This window comes from Anser anser (assembly GCF_964211835.1).
Source record: "Anser anser genome assembly, chromosome: 5".
NCBI classification, from domain to species: domain Eukaryota; kingdom Metazoa; phylum Chordata; class Aves; order Anseriformes; family Anatidae; genus Anser; species Anser anser.
Window position 1 is genome coordinate 52,515,461 of NC_139725.1, and position 26,864 is coordinate 52,542,324.

The 26,864-nt window shown below is 35.8% G+C and overlaps 1 protein-coding gene across 3 annotated transcripts in view; it reads left to right on the forward strand.

The window, feature by feature from the left end:
- The window catches only part of VRK1 (VRK serine/threonine kinase 1), a 33,948-nt gene extending 7,304 nt beyond the window's left edge, over window positions 1-26,644 (forward strand). For all 3 annotated transcript variants that reach the window (XM_083839427.1, XM_083839428.1, XM_083839429.1), the window contains 10 exons: window positions 3,948-4,017; window positions 4,415-4,502; window positions 5,906-6,014; window positions 6,157-6,249; window positions 7,232-7,364; window positions 8,627-8,747; window positions 9,762-9,820; window positions 10,975-11,153; window positions 16,145-16,238; window positions 24,879-26,644. In XM_083839427.1, the coding sequence (XP_083695553.1) occupies window positions 3,948-4,017; window positions 4,415-4,502; window positions 5,906-6,014; window positions 6,157-6,249; window positions 7,232-7,364; window positions 8,627-8,747; window positions 9,762-9,820; window positions 10,975-11,153; window positions 16,145-16,238; window positions 24,879-24,961 (1,029 nt within the window). In that variant the 3' untranslated portion in view covers window positions 24,962-26,644. The remainder of the gene's footprint in view (window positions 1-3,947; window positions 4,018-4,414; window positions 4,503-5,905; window positions 6,015-6,156; window positions 6,250-7,231; window positions 7,365-8,626; window positions 8,748-9,761; window positions 9,821-10,974; window positions 11,154-16,144; window positions 16,239-24,878) is intronic.
- The last annotated feature ends 220 nt before the right edge of the window (window positions 26,645-26,864 follow it).

Genomic DNA, 26,864 nt, shown 5'->3' on the forward strand with positions numbered 1-26,864 from the left:
GCTCACTGAAGTAAATCAGCAAGTTCTTTTTATTAGTTGAAGTTTTCTTCTGTTCTAATATTAAACTAAAAAAAAATATTTAACTTTGTTTGGCTTTATATATTTAACTTAGGAAAGAACATTGAAGTATTTTTTCTTAAATTTTGCTGGATTATTTTTTATAGATCCCGCTATTATATATGGTTCCCTGGTAAAATCATAGTAAGAGAAAATGGGAATATAGCAGTAGACATAGTAGATCCAGACCCTTCGTTATCTTGGTATGGTTTGTGGTCTGTGACAAAAGCAGATATCAGGAAATTCTACAGGTACTTCTCGATGTGAAAAGTTACTTCTTCAGCACAGGTCGGAAGTTTCATCTTTTCAATATCACTATGTGGTTTAAGAAATAAATGCTTTACTGTAATATCTGGCCATTTATGCAAATACGTTAATACTCCTAACGTTTTTCTCCCAAACTAAAAGATCAGGTTAATTTAGAATAAAATGCATTTTAGTTAGTATGTGCCTTTATTCTTGATGGCTATGTATGCTGGCCAAAGGGAGATTCGACAGATTTTACAGTGCTGTTTTTGATACTGTTAAAGCGCCCCAAGATGCTGTTGGTGATGACCCTCTTTCTGAAATGCCAGTTGCTTAAAAAAAGCACTGCTTACAAAGCAAATATCAAACTACCATGCTTTCAACATCCGTGTAGTGCTGCTGTAGGTGTTGGGCAGGAATTCCACATGGCCCAGGAGCCCCAGCCTGCGTCCTGCTCCTGCATGCCCAGCTGTGCTGTCCAGGGCAGGGAGCGTCCGTTCTGCAGGAGCCGTGCCCTGTTCCAAAGGCAAGGAGCAGACACCTCAGTTAACCGCAGTGCTTTGCCTCCTAATGCCAGCCTCCTGCTGAGTCAGGACAGTTGGAACTGGCCAGGAAGTACAGAGCCTTGCAGTTTTCATGGAGGAATGCAGTTTGACTTGATTGGAAAATCATCAGATACTCATTATTTTACACTGTGCAAACCCGTGCACCTGCTTTTCTTCCCTCTGCTTTGGGCTCTGATTATAAGAAGAGTTGTCATAACTTTTGGGCTTATTTTATGCTGCATTCACTTTGTTGCAGCAATTCGTAAATACCCCCAGTTCTAATCCCCCCCGATGACCACTCACTTTTAATTTGTCTTTTATAATTTTGCATTTATGGCAGTAAAGAGTAGCCCAGTCCTTGGCTGCCCTCACAAATGAACGATAACATATTATGCCTCCACAGTCTAGTAAAGCACAACTACAGATAAGGGCCTATTTTCAGATGCCTGGGTGATTCCTAGTTGATCCAAAGCAAAGTGGTTAACAGCTTTGAACAATTATTAGCGTTTAACAAAATATGTGCTTCTATAGTAATGTTCTTCAAATTAAGCTATTAAAGTGGGATGGAAATTGGCTTAGTCTTTGACATATCCACGTAGTATTGATGCCTGAGCAGTACGAAATGAATCAGAGCTTTTATGAAAAAAGAAATGCTTTTTAAACATGTGGACCTTTCAGGTGTCATTGTTCAGGAGTGGATGTAGAGTTTAATAACACTTCATTAAATTGCTGACTGAAAAAGATTGGAATTCTTAAAATATTACCTGAAGAAACTTGTTGGGTTTTGACATGTGTTCTGTAATCTCTTCTCTTCTATCTTTTCTAATTAGACTTCAATTTCAGTTTTGCGAAGTGTGTGTCTGGAATGACTCTGAGCATGAAGTTGGAGAACTTTGTGTTCGGAGTCCTTCTGGATTTAATGTGTTATGAGATGACAAGTACAGCAAATAGCGGACATCATTATGTGAGCCTTTTTAACTCAGCACATGCACTCCTTTCTCTCTATGTAGAGTTAATGATATTATGGGAAAACAGCAACACAGCATGAATTTCTGTTTTGTGGTTAAATTATTTCTTCATCCCCGAGAAGTATGAAAACATAGCAGATCTTCAGCGTTTGTTCTGACTAGAGAAAGATTTTTTTCAGCTCTGAGGCATATTTTTTTTGATAATTTATTTAAAGATAAATATTTTAAGAATTTTTAACACAGTTTTTCACTGCATTTTAGTAACAATAACATTCTACAAATGTATGTAAATTGAATCAAAATCATATGTAGACTTTATGTTCTAATTAAGTTGGAGTGTTACTGGAGTATGCTACACAGAAACAAGCAAATAGGTCAGATAACATACGTCCAAGATGACTGCAGTAAAAGACTTCAACTGTTTAACCCTTCTTCTCCATGTATATAACCTATATATCACCAATTTATTGTCAGTAGTGGAGATAGGAAGTATGTGAAGGTAGTTATGCATGTTCCAAAGTTTCTTTGCATAGATCAGGTGGTCTGTTTTTTTTTTTTTTTTCCAGGTTCATTGCTCAGGTCTAGAGCTTGGTTGCACAGAGGGGCCAGAAAACGGTTGTCTTGGCTCCACTGTTTATCAGGGCAATGGTGCTGGAGAATGTGAGGTGGAGATGGGCTTGTTAATAGTCTCCAGGCCTACGACTGGTGCCCAAGCTGGTATCTGGTCTCATTCTGACTGGTTTTACTACTCTACCTGTAAACCAATAAATCACATGTACATTAAAGGCCATGTTCGTCAGTGTGTTTGATCTCTTTGCATTGCTTTGTCAGCATCAGACAGCAGTAAACCTCTATTCACTGTGGTGCCGTCTGACATTTAACAGGTTTCTGGATCACTGCATCCACATTTAAAAGTTACAATTAAAACCATTTAAGATCAATGTTATATATCTTGGAAATCTGCTAATATCATGTGATTGTATTTCTCTGGTTTTTCTTGACAGTAAATATATACCTTATTTTGTTGTTTCCTTAAATTGTAGGATATTCCGGAAAGGGGAATTTTCATTGAGAATGAATGAGTTTGGATGTATTTGAGTAACCAGACTAAAATCATAGAATCACAGAATGGCTTGGGTTGGAAGGGACCTTAAATATTATCTAGTTCCAACCCCCTGCCACAGTCAGGGACACCTCCCACCAGACCAGGTTGCTCAAAGCCCCATCCAACCTGGCCTTGAACACCTCCAGGGATGGGGCATCCACAACCTCTCAGGGCAGCCTGTTCCAGTGCCTCACCTCCCTCTGAGTGAAGTAGAAAATAAGTTGCTGAAACGTATCTCAAAATCAATTGCTTAAAATTGCAAGAGTTGAAGTCACTTTTTCTTTTCTGCACAAACTTCTGGAAATGTACAGTGAAGGTACTCATCCACCTGCAATTCTTGCAGTATTTCAAAGCTTTGGTGTTTTCAAACCAATTTCTCTTGCGGTTTGCTTGTACTATGTAGCTGACCATAGCTTTGTCCAAAGAAACTGGAACTGAAATACATTATGTTATCTTAAACTCAAGGTAGACACTTAAGTCAAAATTACTGTAGTTCTTTAGTTAGGGAGAAATTGTGAAATCCTCTGTAATTTTTACCTTGATCAACTAATGTGTGAAAGGAACAAAATACCTTATATTCAGTAAGAATTTAACTTTTGGTGAGATTTTTCCATCCTGTCATTTCAGGTGTTATTTTAGGCTCATTAATGGCTATTGCAACTGTGGCAATCCAACTTTAATTTGGAAAATCTGAGATAATAATGTTGTTTAATGTTCTTTGTTAAACTATTGCTGCCAATTATTGGTAATATTTCTATACATCTCAGTTAATTTGCTATTCTTTATTCTCCCTTGTTACGGGAATAGGTTATTTGATACTCTTAATGATAAGAAATTTATAATAAAAATAAGTTTTTAGAGCCAATCTTATTTTATAAAAAGAACACAGTATTGAATTTATCAGCACTTGTAGAGTATTTGAGGAAGAATGTGCTTTTATAGGGTGGATGTTTTTTTTTTTGGAGCTTTTAGTAATTATTAGGCACTAACACAGCAGTTTTTAACTAATTTTAAATTGTCTTAAAGGAACCCAGCCAGAATGGACCTCTTTTTACTGAGTTAAAGTTCTACATGCGAGCTGCTAAGCCAGATGAAAGTAAGCAGTCTATTAAAATGTTTTTAATGAACTACAAACATTTAGGAAAATAGAGCCTACAGGTATAATGTCGATCTTAAAGAGAATCTTTTTAGATAATTTTCAAAATTATTTTTAAAGAATTAAGAACATACAGACATATAGAGTCATTCAGACATACAGTAAAACTAGGCGTTTTGGTAATGTGTTCATTATCTTTGTGTTGATGACATTGTCTAAATTGAAACTTTAGTTGTATCTCTGTCCCTATAAATGATGCATCATTAATTTTCCAGTATAATTGGCATACTAGTTTCCATAGACGAAGCAGCTCACATGTAAGTGATGGGTAGATCACTTTTCTATGTAAATCTTCACCAATGCAAATTCATGAACTTATCTTTATTTGTATTCTCAGTTCAGAAGTGGACTAAGTCCCATAAACTGAAATATTTAGGTGTACCAAGATACTGGGGTTCTGGCTTGCATGAAAGAAGTGGAAACAGGTGAATATATCTCTTGTTAGCATATACTGGGATTTATTTAATTCCAACCACTGTCCCTTTTAACCTAATTTAATTTCTAAAGATGTATTTTCACTTATCTTCATATTAGTTTTGTTACAAAAGTTCAAGTTCATAACAGGTGATGTATAAAGAATAGACAAATAGACACATTTTATCTGTATCCTGTTTGTTACTCGTTTGTGTCTCATTAAAGATGTACTTTTCATTTGTCTGGAATATTGCTGGAAACAGCAATATTGTGTGTGTGGTAGAAGCTTTCTTCTAATAAAGTTAACTTTTAATTTATATGTCCTCGACTAATATGACTACCTTTAAAGTTTTTCCTTTTTCATTCTTCTGGCATTGTGTGTACTTAAGAGTATTTTCACTCACATATATGAGGGACTTACTACTCTCCCTAAATCTATTTGATTTTCCGTAGGGAGACTTACTCACAGACTTTATATGTGAGCTAGACTAATTCCTAGTCTCTTGTTCAAATGTGTCTCAAGTTTAGTAATAGTTTTTACTATTCTTGTGTGTCACAGAGGGTTTTTGTTACTTGGTATTGAATAGTGCGCCTATTTATTAAACAGTCCTGGTTTCCTAGTGGACCTTCCTTTCATAGCTGTGCTGCAAAGTTTTACTGTTTCTCTGGCAGATTCTAGTAGGTCTGGCTTTTTTGTCTGGACCGCTCCATGGGCCAGTTGGTATGTATGGCCTAATCTGCCAGAAATATTGTTTCAGTAGGTCCTTAGATTTAAAATTAATCTCACATAAAAACAACATTAATTTTAAAAGGCAAAAGTAAATGTAACAAAGTATATTTTTCTAAGTAAACTTGTATTCACGGTTTAATATATGAAACTCTTTCATATAGCTGCTATGAACTTCTACAATAGTAGAACAGATTTGGCCATAGTGATGAATGTCAGAACACCTTTGGCAAGTGAGGTTTTTGTTTTTAATAGTAGGCTAAAAGAAAAGTTGCAATAGATTTTGAGAAACTAACTCTTTAAAGTAACAATGTTAAGTTACTTTGTCGTTTATAAAGCTAAAAATGTATTTCTATAAGCAATTGATTCTGGGTTTTACCTAGAATGAATGGCAATACATTTTTTTTTTCTGTGGGTATGGTACTGCATAAACAGCCAGGCATAAGGAACAGTTCCACTTATGGACAAATTTTCAACTTGCTCATGTAGAAAAGTTCACTGTTGATATAGAACCTTATAAAAAGAGTTTCCTATATAGTTGTTTTCTGTGTACCTGCAGTGTATATTTTCAGAGAAATGTTTTCATTCAGTAATTTGTACAATTAACACATAGATTAAAATACTTTGCTAAGTACAATTCAGTAACTTTGCTAGTTTTTTTTTGTTGTTGTTTTCCCTTGGATTTAGCTATCGGTTTATGATAATGGATCGATTTGGCAGAGATCTTCAGAAGGTGTTTGAAGAGAATGCAAAGCGATTTCCCCATAAAACTGTACTTCAACTAGGCCTGAGAATAGTAAGTTTAAAATATATACATACCTTTACAACCTGGCTTTCTCACATAACTCTTTCAGTTAAATCCCACTTTTGTGCTGAATACAGGTCCTCTGCTGGGTGGAACTGGGTACTGCATTTATGTAACTGTTTTGTTTTGTTAGCTTGATATTCTGGAATACATCCATGAGCATGAATACGTGCATGGAGACATCAAGGCCTCAAACCTTCTTCTGGGTTACAAGAACCCTAATCAGGTATTTCTGATGCATTTTATTCCTCATGTTTTAAACCTTCTGTTTGACAACACACGGAAGTGCTTTGAACCTGTGAAATCTAGCAGAAGCTCATTTTTAAGAATGTATATAGTAACATTATTTCTGCTTGACATTTATATCTAGTTAATATTCTATGATTTTTTTTATGCAATTTGCTGGACAGTTATCAAATTGACTATTTGCCCTAAATAATATTCTAGAGAAGCTCTCAAGATTAAAAAAAATTGACTCTCAAATAGGTATTTGCAGGTGGAAGCTTAAAATTATATAGCACACCAGTGAATTATGTTTGCCTGTCTGCATTGTTACTTCATTCTTTTGTTCAAGAAATCCATCAGATAAGTGTTCTGTTACTTGGAAAAAATGGTCTTTAAAGTGTTTATTGTTCCACTTGATTTACGGAAGTCTTTCATTTGTCTGCATTTTTAACTCTCTTTGCTATTCAAAAAATGTATATTAGAGTTTCAGAATTGTGTATGTATTCTTGCCAAAATGTTTTGGCTCATGAAATAAGTAAAATAATGTCAGTTCTCTTAAAGTAACTGTGGTGTTAGTGAGGGGTAATAGTATATAGTAGTCAGCGTATTCAAATGGGACAGCTGACTTTAAAGAAGGTAGGACAATAAGTGTATTTATAACTCCGCACGTTAAGATGTGGTAGGATTTTTTTTTCTTGCTTTTCATCTTGCTGGTAATAACTGACAGTTTTGCTGTATTTGTCCTCTGCATCGGCAAGAAATGACTTTCAGATCAGACTGCTATATGGAAAACAGTAAAGCCTAATACATTGTTTTCAAATCATGTGTACTAATCTCAGTGAAGCAAGGATCATTTAAATTAAAAAAAATCACAGTTTTTGAGTCTTTTTAAGAACTGAGAATGATTGGGAGTTACATTTATTATTTGTGTATTTCTGTATTTATAGTTCTTTAACCTTGGAATTCTTTGTGGCAATTACTAGGTGTACTTGGTGGATTATGGACTTGCTTACCGGTACTGTCCTGAAGGAGTTCACAAAGTATATAAAGAAGATCCTAAAAGGTGTCATGATGGAACTATTGAATATACCAGTATTGATGCACACAAGGGTGTGGGTAAGGATGTAAAACTTTGTTCTCAGCAATAGACATTTGTGCCTCCTTTTTAAAATAAATCCTAAAGATGTTGTTTGCTGCATTGTATGTTAACAACCAGGTAACCAGGTTTCTGAATCTATAATTTTTTTTTTCCTCTATGGACTATGCTGGCATTTTTCTTCTTCTAAATTTACTAACTTTGATACTCTGTTTTTAATGCAACTTTCTTAAATAGGTTTCCTTAATTTACAAAGACCATTAAGATGTTTAGTGTATTACTTTTTATTAACTAGGTAGAAATGGAACAGTACTTATGAGATCTCGATAGACTAACAGGCCCTATTTTCAGGAGTAATAGTTTCTTCTATCAATGTGAACATTGTTCCTTCACGTTTGGCAAAGATACACAATGTTCTTGTTTATAGATTAATTTTTATATGATGATTGAACAAAGCTTTTGTTATGAAATATTAATAATTATGCTTATAGTCACCGAACATCAAAAGGCAAGAAGTAAGAAAATGTTGAACATTAAAAAGCAGATCTGTGGATATAAATTGTGGACCTATAGTGAACACCAATTTTATTTGCTTTATTCTTAAATTTTGTTTTATTAGCATAAAAGTGTGTCTTGCAAAAATGTCAGTTTTTGGAAGTTATTTACTTCAGGAGGAACTGTTGCACATGTGCTTAAAACTGAATGTAAACAAAGGTGACTTGATTTGCTCATTTATCCTTTTAAAGTGTAATCTGTGATCAATGTATGTGTTGTTTATTTTCTTTTTGGCAAGATTTAGGAATCTGATGTATTTCTATCCTCTGTTAGGTTTTCAGGTCACATAAAATATTTCAGCATTGTGAAGTAATTATTTCAGGAGCTGTGTTTCAGCACTATTACCTTTTTATAGAAAAGGGGAAGTAAAAACTGTTTTGAACAGAAAGTCAGTCACTTCAGTAACTTGATCAAATTTTTTTTCCACAATCTGAGTACTTAAAAAGCTTCCCAAATTGGGATAACTGCAGCATGTCATTTTCTTGAATAGAAGAAAGAGACTGGTAAAGGACTTGAAAAATGAAGTTATCCTTCCAGTTACAGGAACAGTATTTTTTCCTTCCTTGCTTTCATGCTTAAAATAAATAAAGAACAGATAGAGTAGTATTTCATTGCTAGCATTGGCTTTCTATTGTTTTAACACACACAAAAAATTTAACTGTAGTTTAACTGTGGTTTTTTTAGCTACTGTTACAGTTTTTTTTTTAATCTCTGTGTACATATTTAGCACCATCGAGACGCGGTGATCTGGAGATCTTGGGTTACTGTATGATTCATTGGCTTAGTGGCCATCTACCATGGGAGGATAATTTGAAAGATCCAAATTTTGTCAGAGACTCAAAAATCAGGTGAGAAACTACTTGTTTTCTTTATCTTTTGAAATAAAAAACAGAAATGAAAATGTCTTAGTGTGGAAATGCTTTGTACTTTTAGTACGTTTCGTTTTGGTCACGAGGGTATTGTTTTTTATACACCCCCGTTTCTCTTCATTGTGTATCACGTGTCCTTGGCGTGTAATTAAACTCTACTTGTACTGTTACGCTTTTGTCGTCTTTTGCATGTTAGATGCTGGTTTATCCACCAGTACTATTGCTTTACAATACTGCCATGCAAATACCATAAAGCATTCTTATCAGTATGCAGGTAACCATTAGTTGGGCTTTACAAAAAGAGAACTGAAGCACAGAGTATGAGTAGCCTTAATAGCATCATACTCTGAAGCTGGCGGCAGAAATGAGACCTAAAGGTAGATCTTCGACATCTTTGGGCATCTTTCCAGCTAGAGGGCTGCTATTGTGGATTATTTTTATTTCTCCCTTACTTTGTCACCTTCCACTCAAGCCTTTCACCAGATATTTAGAATGGATAAGGTTGTCCCAGCACAGCAGTTTCTGCCTCGTTAACAAGTATTTGTTATCTTGTTTCCTGGTCTACTTTTAACATTTCTGCTTCTATCAGTGTTAGCAATGCTTTTTTGTCCCACCCTCCCTTTCCAGTTATTGCTTTGGCACGGAATCTGCTCTGAATAAGTCAGCTAGAGAGAGTCCTCCAGCAGGAGGAGTTAAGGGCACTGGTATGTGAGGTTTTAAAGTCAAACAGTTGTTTTCTTACGGTCTTCTACTTGCTGGCTTTTATAAGAATCAAAAACTGATGAACAAAAAGTTACATGTTTCAGATAGCACTTGTCAGGTTCTCAAACCTCCTGTACTCCTGAAAATAGAGGTAGTCTTACCAAATAGTCATACCAAAAGTTTGTCTCGTAGTGTTTCCTGTCTCTGACAGTAACCTAAGCCAAGTACTTAGGAATTGTCAGAATAGGGCAAGATTTGAAACTTGAAAGAAACAATAGTTTTGTTTTTCAGATGTAGAGATAACATTTCGGATTTGATGGACAAATGCTTTCCTGGGAAAAATAAACCAGGTAAGAGGAGCCATTTTAAATTATAGTGCTTTGATTTGTACCACTTGGTAGGCATTCTTTATTATTTTTAATGTATTTTTTTCTTTAAAAATAAAATATAAAAAAAATTAATCTGTTTGGTTGCCATCACTGAATCGTAGAAAGCTTTGACAAGTAGAAGCTCTGAAATCCCTCCTTACATTGGGTGTTTTGAGCACGTACAGGGGAAGGCTATTCTACTCTGTATTCAATTAAGAACAAGTGAATTAAGTTGCTGCAAAAGATGAGGAGTCATCAGATTGTCAGCAGCATTTTCTTCCTGGGAGGTGTGTGTCAGGCATTTGTACTCCAATCTGTTGCTGCTTTTAAGACCTCTACTGAAGTCTGTAACCTTTACTTTTCTCAGCAGTGAGAGTGGCACTGATTACCTTGTTGAATAGTAGCAGTTTACCCTTCATTTTGGCTGAAGTTGTATGAACTGCAGTGACTGTGCTGCTTCTGACAGTATTACATATTTGCAAGCGTGCAAGTGTAAGCTAATTTTTACAACTGAGCTTTAGAAATTTAAAATATAAAGTAATGCAAACTTGAAGTCTAGAGTGTTTCTGTTCATCATTGGTGATGTGTTGAGTAGATGTTATTTTAAAAGCTGACTCTACTAGAAATCTACTTTCTTGGGATTTCAAACTTAAATGTTTAATTATTTCCAGCTACTTCTGGTGGTCAGTAGAGGGTTGCCTCTGTCAAGTGTGACTTGTCTGGTTTTCAGTAGTAAAATTTGTTTTGTGTATTTTTATATATGTTTCAGTCTTAAACTGATGAAATTCCTAGATGACATTGAGTTTCCTGTTCAACATGTTAAAATACAGACATAAGAAGTATCGTATAAATAAGCATTCATTGGTGAAGATTGGACTATTACATTTTTTACAACTGACTGTTTTCTTCATTGCAGTAAACGTATAAAAAAAACAGTGATGCTGTCATCACTGGGTAATGAACCTTGGTATAATTTTTTTTAAATGTGTTGTGATAGTCATAATTATGAGTTTATAGATAACGTTTTCAAAAAAATAGCATAAGTAATGCACACATAATTTCTGACTCTTTTGTGGTAAAAGTGAATGATTAAAATGTTTTCATATAGAAATTAATTGGAGGTACCATTTCTTTAGATGAGCTTGGCAAATACATGGAAAAGGTGAAGCTGCTGAGCTATGAAGAGAAACCTGCTTATCAGCATTTCCGAGAAATACTTCTGCAGGGTCTTAAGTCTATTGGGCAAAAAGATGATGGAGTACTTGACTTTGGCTTGTCTGAGAATGGAGACTTGCAAACAAATCCCAGGCAAAAGGTTTTTTCTCTAAATATTTGTCAACTTTTAATGCTTTTTTTTTTTTGAGCTAAATGAAAGAGTTAAAGTGGTATTGGAAGTAGCTGTCATAAATGTATCAAGAAAGAAATAAGCAAATAGCAAAATGTTTAAGTCCTACTCATACACATCATTTCCGTAATTTAACACTAATTGTTATGAAAAGCTAATAAAGAATTATGTTTATAGGTGTACTTTTATAACAGAATATCCAATATCTTGGATAATGGAATGTGTATGTGTAGTTGTAATGACGTTTGAACAGATGAACATTTTGTTAATAGACTTTTTCCTTAAGTTGGCAAAACTCTCCAGATGGGTCAAAATACATGTAAGGTAAAATAAGTCTGGTTTTCCTTTTCACAGGATGATAGAATGATTTGGGTTGGAAGGGACCTTACAGATAATCTAGTTTCAACCCCCCTGCCATGGCAGAGACACCTTCCACTAGACCAGGTTACTCAAAGCCCCAAAAACCCCCAGGTTACTCAAAGCTGGCCTTGGAACACTTCAAGACAAGGATGGGGCATCCACAGGTTTTCTGGTGCTGTTCCACTGTCTCAGCACCCCTGTGGTAAAGACTTTCTACCTTATATCTAATCTAAATCTACACTCTTTCAGTTTAAAACCATTACCCCGTGTCCCATCACTGCATGCTGTTATAAAAAGTCTCTCTCCATCTTATAAGCCCCCTTTAAATACTGGGAGGCAGTGGCCTCCCTGGAGCCTTTTCTTCTCCAGCCTGAACATCCCCAGCCTCTCTTCATAGCAGAGGTGCTCCAGCCCTCACGGCCCTCCTATGGACCAGCTCCAACAGGTCTATGTCCTTCTTGTGCTGGGGGCCCCAGACCTGGATGCAGTGCTCCAGGTGGGGCCTCACAAGAGCAGAGTAGAGGGGGAGAATCACCTCCCTCGACCTGCTGGCTATGCCACTTTTGATGCAGCCCAGGATACAGTTGGCTTTCTGGGCTGCAAGTGCATGTTGCTGGCTAATGCCTAATTTTTCATCCACCAGTACCCCCAAGTTCTTTTCTGCAGGGTTTCTCTCAATCCATTCATCCCTCAACCCCAAACATCAGTACAGACTGCCCCAGCCCAGGTGCAGGACCTTGCACTTGGCTTTGTCGGAACTTCACGATATTAGCTTCCTTTCCAAAACCAGTTCAAAGTTAGTTTTAAATATACATCTTTATGCCATGTATTTGGTACTGGAATGCACATATTGTATTCGCAGTGACCTAGTATGTTATTTATGAACCCTAATTATAATGGTAGACTGGGGGTATTTTATTCCTTGTATTTAAAAAGCCTTTAAACTCTAGATTTGGACTTCCATTTGAATACAGCCTAAGAACTTCTTACGTTTTAGGAAAATAGTATGCAAAAAACAGTTTATAATAAGAATAAAAAATGGGCAAGCAGTTGAACAATAAATATTATTCCTGTACTTCAACCTGCATTTATTACTTGTGCACTTGCATTTGTTAATAACAGGTGGGCAGTTTATTGGTTCCTCTAGCATGAACCAGGGAACCAAGAATTACAATACAGGATAATATTGCAAGAATTCTGCCTGCTTACTGACATCAGAAAAAGGTTGTAGGTTCTTAAAGTCTTCTAAGGATATATCTATCTCCAGCCTTCCTTGCTTCATTTTGCCCAGTAAATAGTACTTTGGCTAAAACTCCGTGGCCCTGGTATTTATAGTAGTATTTTCTGCCAAATCGAGTGTAAAGATCTGTCCAAAAGGAGAGTTTATTAGCATAAATTCTTCTGTTCCCCCTGTGGATCGACATGGCTCGAGACCTGTGTTTTGAAAAAAAATAAATAAATCTGTTTGTAATGGTTGGCTGGCTTCTTTGCTGAGTAAGTTGGCCTGCTGCAGAGCCAGCAGCTGTGACCTTTAATGTCCTTGTCCCGCAGAGATGGCTGGTGCACGTTTCCAGTGGAATAGAACTTCAAAAATCTTATTTACATAGCCAATATCAGTCAAGACCATTCTCAAAGGGTGTTATAATACTTGTGCATAGGTTCTTATGTGTAGCATCAATTAATGTTTTTACACTTAGCCCTTCCCCCCCCCCCCCCTTAAGAAGCACATGCACGGTCAGCTTGCTCAGTCATCACAAATGCATCCAATTACTTAGGCAAAACAAAGGATGTTGCTGGCCCTTTTGAAAAAGTGTGTTCAGCTTTCCAATTAATATTGCAGTGGACTTTGTACTAGCGACTTCGTGGTAGCTACTGCTAGGTTGTCCATACGGAATAAGATTGTTTGCTTGAAGTCAGGTTAACACAGTCTGCTTGCTTTTGACAAAATACCAGGTCAAAGGACTCTTGCTTCTGCATTGGATTTTCTAGCCCTTGGAACCGTGGTGGTGATGGGCTAGATTAGGCAAATAGATTGCACTGGTCATCCTTCCAAGGATGTATCTTGCACCTCCCTTCAAGCATGAATAGAAAGAGGGTCTTCAGCAGGATGCCTCCCTGCTCAGAATATATGTTTGGGAGTGCTGTCAGGGTGTCTTCCAGGGGGTATCATGCATTAATGAGAGGCCAGGAGAACTGGAAGACAAGATCTGCCAGCTGAGAGGGAGCTGGACTACAGAAATGCTGAACATTTAGATATGTAGAGGAAGAAAGGAAAAACTTAAGTATTTTCAATTAGCATATTATTTTGAGCAGTGGCAAGAAGCTTAACTTGACAACTGCTTGAAAAGTAAGCTCTCTTGAAGTTCCAAACTATCAGAACAAACTGCTTTCTGTAAGGTAATATACCAGTGATCAGTAGCATCTTGCCTCTGAAAGCCAGTATATTCTAGCACATGCTAAATTTCTTTTGGCATGCTTGATGTTTAATTTAGAAAAGAAAAACGGAGTCTGGCATCCATCCTTAAGAAGACGTTAACCTCTACTGTAGAGTATGTGGCATTTTGGTAGTACTGATTTTTCAGTTCTGGCAGGACTTAAGACACCTATTCATCAATTCCTTTGGGGCAATCTTCCGTAATATTGTCTAAAAAGCATTATTTGGTGTTCTGAAGTTATGGTATTTCATAACTAGAATAGAATTTTTACCTTCTGTCTAAATTGTTACAACGTAGGATTCTCTTGTGCAGTCAGCTTGTATGGCTAATTGAGCCACGATGTGCACTAAAGGTTGCGTATAAGCATGGTTGGTCTGGAATCTCAGACGTTTTCCAGTATATGGGTATCTGGCTAAAACTCACAGATGCCTGCTATATTAAAAGTTAACATTTTATTTTCTGTATCATGACTCAAGTTTCCCCAGATGTATAAGTAAATGAAACACAGTCCACAGTTGTGCTGGAGATTTTTTTTACTTCTGTAAAATACATGCATGTCGGTTCATGTGTGTGGTATTTTATAATAGTTCTAGCTGAACAAGAAGCTAACAATACCATGTGTTGAAGGAGGTATCTGGAACTCTTGACTAAATTATTTAGGGTAAGAACCACATCTTACTTTTGTTTAGTGCTTAAGAGTCTCTAGGAAATACTGGGAGCCAACTAAATTGTAAAATACGTTTTTTTAGTGATTTGTAGTTCCTTCTAACGTTCAGCCTCAGATGCGCAGGTGTTGCTTTTGTCAGATGAATGCTGTCTGATTTCTATTGCTATGTAATTCACCTGCATCAAGATTAAGAAACCATTTTTATTAAATAAGCTTGGAAACAAGATAAATGTATTTTGCTTTTGTGTAGCATGTATCGGATATCTGTTTTTCTGATGAGCGTTTAAAATGTTTTCTAGTACAATTGGGAGGAATGCATTATCTCTCGTATAAAAGCAGTACTGCGCTGAAATAGTCCTCCTTAATTTTGGTCAGAATGAACAAAAGTGTCTGTGTTTATTCCTGCCTAATGCATCACAAATCTGCTGACATGCTAACCTTGGAGTCTTGGCTGGCGGTAATCAGGCCTGTGCACCGGCAGGAAAGATGTACCTAATGCACTCCATCAGTGCAGTTTGCATATGGAAGTTCTCACAGGGGAGCTGCCCTGTGCCAGCTGAGGGTTACCTGCCCACTGCAGTTATTGTATGTAATTATCGAACCAATCTGTTCAGCCCAGCAGGGTTTAGATGGTAATCATGAAGCAACACTTTGGAAAGGAAAGATGTAATGCACTCTCCCCTTCTCTCATGAGCCACGTGAAGTTGTAACCACTTTTAAAGCTGTATTAGTAAAGCTATAGTCTTACACAATTCAGGAAGAGGTAAACTCTTCTAATGCTTAAAATGGTCAGCTATGTCTCTGATACGGATACAGGTCAACTCATCCTTTGCAAAAATTATGTGGCTTTGAAAAAAAAAACCTCTAGCCTTAAGAATAATTTGCACTAGTAAGATTAATTATAATACACAGATAATAGTTCTATGCATTTAGAGGTTTTAAGATAATGTACCTTGAATAGGGTTCAGCTTTCCCAAGTACCTCTCTTTGGAACAGAACCCATAACTGCTATTAGACAAAAATAATAACGTACCATCAGTGGGTGTTAGATACCTTTAAGCTGTGCAAAGAAAGCCTTCAGAAGCCAGGATCCAGATAAACTTGAATTTAATGAAGTGTAATTGCTAAAGAAAAAGCAATTAACATCAACTTCGCGTAAAATGTTTTTCTTTGTTCTTTAAGATTCTTCAGATTGATTCCTTTGTAACCAGTTACACAATGTAAATAAAAATAGGTTTTGATCATAAAAACTTGTGCTTTTATACATTAAAATTTCAACTCCTAATGTGATCTGTTGATAGGGGAACTGAACTTTTAAATTGTCTGTTGCCTAGTACTAGTATTCTTGCATTAATATATGAATAAATTTTCTCTACAACTGGAGACCTCATATATTATATGTGGGAATAATGGTTAAAATTACAGAATACCTTGTGAGGATATTTTCTACTTTGTGTGGTCTTCCCTTGTCTTGAGTTCAATTGCCACTTGTTTTACAGAAAAAAAGAAAGGCAGCAGTTGCAACCAATGAGAGCAGTGAAGCAGAAGTGGAAGATGCAGGAAGTCCAGCAAAAAAGAAGCCTACTTCTTCTAGTAAGTCAAATCGTTCTTACAGTCACATCTACTGTTGTGGTAGGTTAACCTTGGCTAAGGGCCAAGCTCCCACCCTGCCATTCACTCCCCACATCGGTGAGACAGAGGGAGAAAAGAGGTTGAAAAACCTCTTGGGTTGATGCAAAAATAGGGAGGGGGATTCCTTATCAGTTACTGTTGCCGGCAAAACACACTCAACTGGGGAAAATTGTTTTAATTTATTGCCAATTAAAATAAATTTTGGTAGTGAGAAAGACATTCAAACAACAACTTTCCTTCCCGCCCTTCCCAGCTCTGCTTCTTCACTCTAGACAATTCTGTTCCACTCCCTGGAATACAGGGGGCATGGAGTGTGTGTTATGGTCAGTACGCAGCACTTTGTCTGCCACTTCTTCCTCATGCTTTTTCCCTGCTCATGTGTGGGTGCCCTCTCATGGGCTGCAGTGCTTCAGGAAATACCTATCATGGTCAAGTAGCCTAAAAATAATAAAGTGGTGGCACTAGACTCTACCTCGAAACAAGTCTTGTTTAAAAAAAATATTGATGGAGGAGTACAGCAGGATGGAAAAATGTAACATTTCAAAGACAGTAATATTGGTAAGTTATGAATTTTCTCTAGTATATTTACTCAGTGTGGTACAAAGTACAAGTAATTAAGCTAGTATTATTCCAGAAGGTAACACTGATCTGTTCATTTTCAGCTCTTTATATTATAGAATTTTGATCATTAAAATCAGTGGTTATTTCTCTAACTTGAATGCCTTTTGAATTGTTGATCTCAATTTATTATGAATTTTCTAGTCTGTCAGCGGCTAAAATAACATTAGCCAGATTATACTTTCTTTGAAGGAAATACAGTTATTTAACATGGTGCTGACTTTTATTCTTGGTTTTAGCAGATTTTATTGAAGGCCTTGTAACAAAATATTTAAAAATACAGCTGACTACGTACTAGTTGTGTTTTGGTGCACATGAACAGAATATACTTTCACTTTATATTATATTATATATTACACTTTTTATTCCTCTGGGATTGTGGATTGAGATTTTCAAAGACTGAAATGAAAAAACTTCAGGAGTTGCAATCTAAGTGTTAGCATCAGCTTTTTATAAATGTTAAGATTTTTTTAAACTAAAGGCATTTGGGAAGGTATATGAATTTTCAGCATCCAGTGGTTAAAACCAGTGATGAACATAAATTTACATTTAAACATTTTTTTGCTAATTCAACAGATTTACAAATTAAATGGTTCTAATTTCACCTTTTTCTAGTACTCAATTTAATGAATACCAAGCAGGGGTGGGGATACCAAATTTTAGATACCAAATTGTTTTAGATAGAGTGATGCATGTACTTCTTCATTTCATTGTCTTCAAATTTGGAATTAAAAACTTTACCACTTACTACATGATTCATAAATGTGTGTTGAAGGAAAAGGCAACTCTTTCATAATCTTATGATTTTGGTGCTTTTGATAAATTGGAAATTGCTGATTACAGAAATATTTAGAACTGTATTTCCAAATCTGACTGGTTTTATGTTCCTGTGGACTTGTCTTCTCCCTTATGAGGTTAGTCCCGTGACTAAAAAAAATCCTAGTTTGCTATCCATTAAAACGGATAATTTCCTGATGCATCTTAATTGTAGAAATTGAAGTTTAGTCATACAAGAACATTTAACATATTTTGAAATGCTATTTTATTATAGGTATGTCTGGATAGGGGTTGCTCTTGAGGTGTTCAGATAACATCTCATGAGTATTTGGACTTATGGGTGGCAAGAAGATTGATGCAGCCTCTTGCTGTTCGGCTAATTGGCGTTAACTGCATCTGACTACTCAGTTTGTCTAATCCAGTCCAAAAGATCAGTTGGCCCCAGAAGACCCTGATCCAGCTGTGCAGCAGTTTGAGCACACCACGGTGCTCAGTTGTCTGTAGGGACTCTGCCAGCAAAGAAGTCTGTTACTGCTGAGATTAGGGAGACCCAGACTTGGTGGGGGAGAAAGAGCAGAACTAAGAAAGGACAAGCAGGCTTGTCCCATGAAAGGTACCCTTTCAAGGTAATATGGATGATGTTGAAATAATCTATTAGTCAATCTCTTTCCACCAGGAAAAATACTATCAAAAGATATAATTACTATTTGAAAGTTATTTTACACCTTGTTATAGTTCCATTTTCAGTATTAGCTGCCTTCATGTAAAATATGCAAATTTGTAAGTGATGATGCTGTTACAGCAAAATACCAGATTTTGGCATACACTGTACATATCCACCAACGCTTCTGCAGGGTTGTACTGCATGATATTAATAGTTCTAGTATGCTTTTTTAAAGTCAATGTATGGAATAGGCAGCTACTACAAGGAACTTTTGTGAAAATAGCATAAATACTGCAAAAATAAGAGTTTGCTGAGAATTTGTAAACAGTCCTATGTTCAAAGCTACCACCACTGGGAGTTTTCTTTAATCTTGGGGTCGATGAAGATTGGGTTGTATCAAACAGAATTTTTTATATGAGCTTTTTTCTTTTGTGATTTTTAAAAACAATTTTGCTTTTTATTAATTGGGATAATACAGAGGTAATACAGAGTGAAGTTCTAATGTAGACATGACATTCAAAGTCCTGCGTTTTTTAATGGGATTTTTTAATAGGTAATACTGCTAGGGGTAGGAATTGTGCATGTCTGTATTGCTGTACAGCATCTAACATGGTTAAGACCTTAACTGAGGTCTTTGGTTACTATTGCAGTATAAAAAAATAAAACCGTGTGAACAGCTCTATGTGAAAACAGTTATATTCATGGATTGGTTAGAAAGCATTCAAAAGTGGAGGTTTAATAGCATTTCTCAATTAATAGGTACTTAGCATTATGCTTATTTACATTGTGTGGCTTTGCATAAATCAGTATCTGGGTTTTTGTCCTAGAAATCTTTTCTTTCGTGATTCAAGCAAGATTTATTACTTAATGTTGGATTAAATCTATACTCAGGTTCATTTTTATATTTACAGAATTATTGGTCTTGTCCTCAAGCAAATTATGGGGGGGGAGGGTTGAGCTTTTTTGTGGTGCTACTTGTTTCCTCATCTTTGTAGGCCACACCCATGCATACCTTATAGGTAAATTCTTGCCTCTTAATTTTATGTCTTTGTATAAACATTTTCAGCAAAACCAGTACTTTACAATAGTTGTAATCATTATATCTGTTATTCTTTTGTTCTTTCACTTATGTAATCTTGCTCATGATGATGGTAAGTGCCAAATTTAATTTCAAATTTAATTGTAAAATATGGGAATGCTCTTGTTTATGCCGGTGTCTGCTTGGAACACAGTTTTCTACTTCGTGTTCCTCTATGTTTTAAGCATTTTTCTGTGCATTTTTTTCTGAGTACTTTTAAGACGTGAACACCTTTAAAATATAAAGTACATTAAAGTTCCCTGTTGCATGTCATGGAACACCTTTCTTTCATTTGCTGCTAATGAAAATTATTAAATGTAACATATTTTAAGAGTATTAAAAAAAAATCTAAGGAAAACTTTCCATGGGGTAAGTTTTTGTATAATCACTTTACTTGTTTTATATAATCACTTTTGCATAGCTTTATCATTTCAGAATAAAAGTGATGTCTACTTTTTTGTTGTTTTTCCTGTGAACTGAAGATACAGCGCAGTATTCTGAACAAGTATTGCAATCCAAACTCAGATATAAAATTTGAAATTAAAATTTTTCTCCAGAAAATAAAAGATATATTTGTATTGTAGTGTAGTGACCCAGAATTTCATGGGGAACTCTAACCTTTTTTAAGATTTAAGTAATATTTAAACTTATTTCTTCCTGCAGATTGCTGTGTGATGGATAGAAGGGCTATTTTTACATACATGCTGCATGTGATTACTGATTTATATGTATAGGTACTACTGTGTTTTAATACCTCTTCAGTAAAGCTGTTTTTATAAATAGAAGTAAATCAGGCTTTCAGTTTTATCTGGGACAACTTTGTATTGAAATTTTTAACAGAACACGCATAGACTCAATGTTATCTTGAGGAAATATGCAGGTAGAAAGCCACAGAATAGTAAGTTCTTGTGTCCTGATGTCTTTCAATTTTTTCCACCAGAAATGTATTGGCTTTATTTGTTATAGGAAACATCTATCAGGAAACAGAACTCAGGACAGTACCAAAAGCCAAACCCACCCCACAACTATACTTTCTTTCCTCTCTCTCTTCCCCACCCCACAGTCATTTATTTCCTGGAATTCAAGCCCATGTTTCCATTCTTCTGGTCTCTCTGTTCCTTTTTCTGACTCAGGTTTCAGAGTTTTTTGTAGAGAAAAGAACTGCTGAGAAGAGGGAACAAGTCAACTAACCAAAACTGCTGCCTGTTGTCCTCGCAGTCGCTTCAGCAGTCTTCCAAATACCAGAAAATTATTGTTGAGAAGTGTTACACTACAGGGCTTCATCAGCTATGCAGGGTTCCCTGGATAAGCTGGGAAAAGGCCTGTCAGAGAACTATATACTCATCTTTACTTTTTATCTCCTTGAAGGAGGGGAAAAAAAAAGGAAACCTTACTATACTTGATCAATGCGCTCAACTGCTTGTGCTTCTTTTCTTTTGAGGTCAAGAAGTGATAGCTATATTGTTTAATGATGATTATGACAAGTGTAGTTTTAAGAGCTTGTATAGATTATAATTGCTGGTGCCTTCCAACCGTTCTACAGAGCCTTTGCATGTGCTTAGTCTTTGTAAGGTGTAAATTCAGCATATGCAAGTGATGCAGTTGCTCACCTGCAGCATTCTTTCTGCTAGATATTTTTTTCACTTACCTGATATTTGCTTCAAGTCTAAAATCTGTATGTGGCTCTGTTTTTAAATATTCTAGCCCATGAAGTAATCTAGCAGTCACCTGTGACACCTACGTCATACCTGATTTCATCTGCTTAGTAGTGGTGTTTTCATGCTCAGAATCTCTCACTGTCCGTTTACATCAAAGCTGACAATTAAATGGGAAGCTTGGGACTCTCTCTGCTTGTTTTTACCAAAGAAATCTTTGTCATTTGTAGAAACTTCATTTTTTTGATTTGAGTACATTTTTATTTCTCTTTCTGCAAGTGGAATGAGAAGGGTGCACGTAGAATCGGAAAATAAGATGAGAAGGGACATGAAAAGGTGGTGGGCTCCATACACCAGCTTAAGGACAGGCTTTTCTACCTACACTTGTGTTAATCTTCATACATACCAAAATTTCCTTTTAAAACCTCCATGATGAACGTTCTAAAACATGCCTGGTCAATGCCTCTTCTAATACTTAACTACCCTTGTTACTGAGAAGGGCTTGATAAGATGGAGTATTTTCTTTTGATACTTTTAGTTGCTACGATGAATTTTCCATGTTGAAATTTTAAGCTTATTAGTTGTTACATCTAACCTGGACATGAAAATTGCTTTTTTTTGCAGCAATCCTTGATGAAAATTTGATGAGTACAAAAGGCTGCACCATCCCATCTCACCCTTTTATTTTTCCTTTCTACAGATAAACTACATAAATTCAATTATTATTATTTTTTTTTTCTGGGGAGGTGGGTTGGGGGGCGGCTAGAAACCATGATCACCACTCCTGTTTTTTTTTTCCCCTCATATTTCTCATTTTTCAGCTTTCTTAAAGGATAGAACCCAAAACTACATAGAATGCTGCTAGGTTTCTTTTGTAGTATTGCTTTATAATACCGTTTACACGGAGAGGATCAGATAGTATAGTCAACTTGTCTAATAATTCCTCTAGAGCCTGTGGGACTCTATACCACTGCTGAACTTTGTTACAGTCTCAAAACAAGCTGTGCAGTGACACCATCTGGTTTATTTTTGCCTATATAATTCTTCCTTATTTAAATTGCTGTTTGAACCTAATTCAGTTTAATCTGCTTTGTAAAAGCCCTCTCCCTTGCTTGTAATAGCTGTGTTTGCACCCTCAGTCGGTGCTGCCCGCACAGGACTGTTGCTGTTTTCAGAAACAAACTGATGTTTCTCCTACAGGAAAAGTTTGTGGGAAAGGGACTAATATATGTTACTGGGCTAATTAATTTTGAAAAAAGCAGTTGCGCTTGTTGGTATAGGCCTTCAGTTCTGAAATAGCTGCAAAATTTGAACCTAAACATGTTGAGAGCAGTTGTTTTTTGTTTAACGTAAGTTAATCAGATACTTAAAGGTAGTATGTCTGCTGCGTAAGCTTGAAATTATGAATAAAGGGCCATGACAAGTATTTTTTTCCTTTTTGGTATGATCTACTTGGAGATTCTCCATGAATATGTTTGTTTAGAAAAGCTTTGAAAAGAACTCGCTAATGCAATAACGGTGAAGGAAAACTTGGAGGCAGGGTGGCTGTCTTCTCCTTTTTGGTGTGCCAGCATGGGCAATTAGAAATGGGTAAGCTCTTTCTGAGCGAGGAGTTAGTAAGCTTCTTTTGTATTGTACTCAACTACACGTGAAATACTACATTCCTGAAATACAAATATGAAAACTAGATAGCACATTTTTTCCTCAATAAACAAACACCTGTAGTGTTTTCCTTTCTAAGGTCATCGTTTGCATTGACAGTCTTCCTGATATTAAAGCATGAATTTGACCTGCCTTTGCTGCGTATGGTCATATGATTTATAATCTGATGAAAAGAAAAATCAGCTACCTCAGTCGAAACTGGTGAAGAGTAATGAATGGGAAAAAGATCAGGCTGTATATTTTTTTTTTTTTTGGAGGAGAAAACTTTGGTTATTCTCTACTTTCTGTTGCAATACAAAAATTCTAGGAAAAAGTCTTAGAAAGCAGAGTGGAAAACCAGTACAGTTGACAGGATAACTGAGCATGTCTGCCACTATAACTACTCAATTTAAAAGCTCACAAGATAAGTCTGTTGCTAGAATTCACAATGATAGTTGCTGAAATATTGTGTGACTTGAGTTCAAATATAAACTAATACTTGAAGGTATTGTGTATGTCAGCTGGGAGCAGGAATGATTTACATAGTGACTTTAATAGTCACTTTAATTTGATACCTGTTTGTACAGCTATTCAGCTACCAGAACTTCTAAGGGTACCAGAATGGATTTGATTTTTATATAGCAGTTGAGGTTGGGGGGTGTCTGGTGTTTTGCCAGAATAGATCTTTCATTGATAAAGCTGCTCTTCTCAGTAAGAAATCTTCCCTAGAGCTGTCGGTTGTTTTGTGATTTATTAATCAAAGATGCATTGTCTGACAAAATCTATTTGTAGTTTTATGTTGAATGCAGCAAATGATTTTGGACAAAAAATATTTCTTCATTCTCCATTTCATTTTCAAGAATGGAAAAATTCTTCAAAGTTGATTTTGGCATTTTCCATTTCAAAACATTTTAAGAGCAAATTAAGTTATGTAAAATAAAACAAACATGAAAGCAAAATAGGCAATAATTCTTTGCTTTTCTTGGTGTGGTTTTGGTTTTGGATGGACTGGAGACTATTTTGGTTTGTTGAGCATTGTTCTCTGCTTCCTTCTTTCCTCCAAATTTACTCATTGAGCTTGAATGATCAGTGACTCACACTGCTCAAAGGCTGTTATTGTCTTATGCAAGCAGTTTTTTTCTAAAGGACTTCCATGAAACTCAATCTTACATCATTTCTGTGTCAGTAACACAGATTAGGACGTTGACAGGAACTTTAGGGTTATGTATAGGCTAACAGGGAGAAATTTAGATAGTTAGGCATGTTGACTTCAAGGCAGAAATTGGGATTAAAAAATAATCATGAAAATACCATGAATAGAAGATGAAAAACATGTCATTGCTACTGTGTATCTGAAAATGGTAGCAATTTTTATTATATGTAATATTTTATTTTCTCAGAAGTGACAAGATGAATGTGATTCATGTAAATGAGCAAAATTTTTTTTCCCCTTCATTTTGAGTGTGGTCTTCTTGAACAACTTATCTGCCAGGTTTACTCAGGCTCTGTTCATTTCAGAGCCATTTAGACGGCTATGTTCATTATGTTTTTTAATAAAATATTGTCAAATAATAGCTTTGAATCTGAAGGTTAAGTTGCACTGATAGCTGAGCTGATATAACAATGCTGCCAAACAAAAGTCTTTTTTCTGGCTTTGTGCCTTCTACAACTCTTGCATAAGCTTGGTTCAGAATGGTCTAGGCAGCTGCAACTTACTAAATAAGCCATCAGCCCAAAAAAGAAAGTTCTTTACAGAACTTTACAGGTTACAGAGCTGGATCAACTTAGCACGAGGTTCAAAGGGCACCGAAAATGACTCAACAGTGGGAGGGATCACAGAACAGGATTTTGGCATACGGGGAGGAAGGAGGAGTTTACAATTTGAAGAGGATCTGACTGTATCTTTTGGTGGAGGTGAGCTATTAAATTGGCTCAGCAGTATGTAACTGTGGTTTGAGAAACTGGCGTGCATAATGTGTTTTTTAAGGATAATATTGGTGCCCAGAAATTGTGGTAAATTCTGCTGTGTTTTTTCCCTCCTCATATAAATCAAAACTAAATGGATCATTGGAGCTAGTCTATCCTCTTAAAATACTGCAAAGAATCTTCTTGTCATCTATTTCTATTATTTTACAGAAAATCTTGTCTTTTTTTTGATTGAATTGCAGAAGCAGTAGCTACCAGAACACGGCAGATGACCTCACCAAAAGCCAAGAAAGGCACAGCAACCAGGAAGAGAGTTCAGAAGTAAATAATAAATGGAGCAAAAAATTATGTTGCTCTTCAGCTCATCTCTGTTTTTTTTTTTTTTTTCAGTTACTGTAGCACTGGAATCTATTACTTTCCTTTTTACATGATTACTCCTGTAAAAAAGCAAAAAACACCCTTGGACTGCTGTTTGTACCTGTTTTTTAAGAATAAATGTTTTATTAAAATATTTGCATAATTTATGTATGCTTTAGTACTGATGCAAAATTTTGCCAACTTTGAAGTGAGGATGCATTTTTATTCTTTAAGACATGAATTTGTGTATATAAAGGCAAACTAAAAGAAAGGTTTTTTTCTGCTTTATAATGTAGAAATCAGCATTAATGTAGTTTTGTTATGGGTACTTTTTAAGGAACTGTAGTGTATCTGATTTCTTTTAATTTTCAATAAATTCAAAAGAGGTCACTTAGATGTACACTCAGATGATTGGAGTTAGGAGTCTGAAATGGTAGAGACATCTTTTAAATACTTCTCAAGTGTTTCAACCAAGAGAGTAAAAGAAAAATCACCTTTCCATTCTAGTTTGTTATAAAATGTTTAAACAATTCTTTGTAGGACAGGTACTGAATATTTTTTTTTTTTTGCATGGTGTTTGTATCATTTTCACATAATTCCCATTATCCAGAGTTTCTCTGGAAAGAAAAAAGAGACCAGAACTTCAGACATAAGGCCCAGGGCATTAAAAATAAAAAGAGAAAAAAGAAAAAAACCATGCCCCTCCTCAACCCACACCTCAGGTTTTTGTTTTATACCAGTGAAGAGGCATTATAAATGTGAAGAATAACTTTGTAAGCTATCTTGTTCTAGTGAAAGCCTGACTCACTTGTGCTTCTCTTAAGAAAATAATGGTTTACCTTTTTTTAATAGTCAAGAAACTTGTAAGCTTACAAAAACTTCTTAAAAGCACTTCACTTGGCTTTGGGTCTTCAGTGTTGTAAGTCAAAAAATGCAGTATTTAATTTCAGCGTGAAATACCATTACTTTTCGTTTAGATACAGCAAATACATATAATTAGGGCATGAGCATAATTGTCATCAGGGAGACTGCTTTATGAAGTTTGACAAACCAAAAGGAACCCATATGAGCCAATGGATTGTGTTTCCGTGCGGATGTCGAGTGTACCGCTCAGCTGATTGTATAATGCTTGGGTAGCTACACACTGAAAAAATGTGCTCTAGCATCAAATGCTAAATGAACGATGAGCTTATGTTTTGAAAACAAGGATATGTGTTGTTTTCAAATAAAACTGGAAAAACATATTTAGAAATTGTAGTGCCTTGGCATTTTGTTGTGACTGCTCTACGGACTTGTTTTCTTAGGTATTAGCAAAGTGTGCCTGATGGCTTTAAGCATAGCATTCTACTTCAGAAGTAACAGTAAGACTGCTGAAACCCCTCGTATGTAAATCTCAAATCAAGCTTCTGTTTTAACTCATTTAATAATTTTGTTCAAAAAGTGTTGAACTATTCTGAAGAACTATTATCAAAAAAGTATATTGTATTCTCTTGTCTTGCATACTCAAAGCTAACATCTTTCTTTTATACTTTACTTGTTTGACATTTTAGTAGCTTGTTTATTGATAAACTTACTCCTTGAAAACTTGGAAAGAATATGTTTTCTTTTGATATTACCAAAACCAATTGCAATAAACAAATTTTTGCATCCCTGTTTTGAATGTTTGAGCTGCAGATTTCACAAGCTGCCCTAACTCTTCCCACCCCAAATTGTCTCAGAAAAAGTTCTTACTGGCAAGTGTTCTATAAATCACCTTCCGTTCTAGATGACTATTGTTTCAGGTCTTGTCTCTGCTCGCAAAAAACAGCATATAAAACTACCGTCTTCATGGGCACGAATGTCTCTGGCTCACAGTAAACTGCAGTGATGTT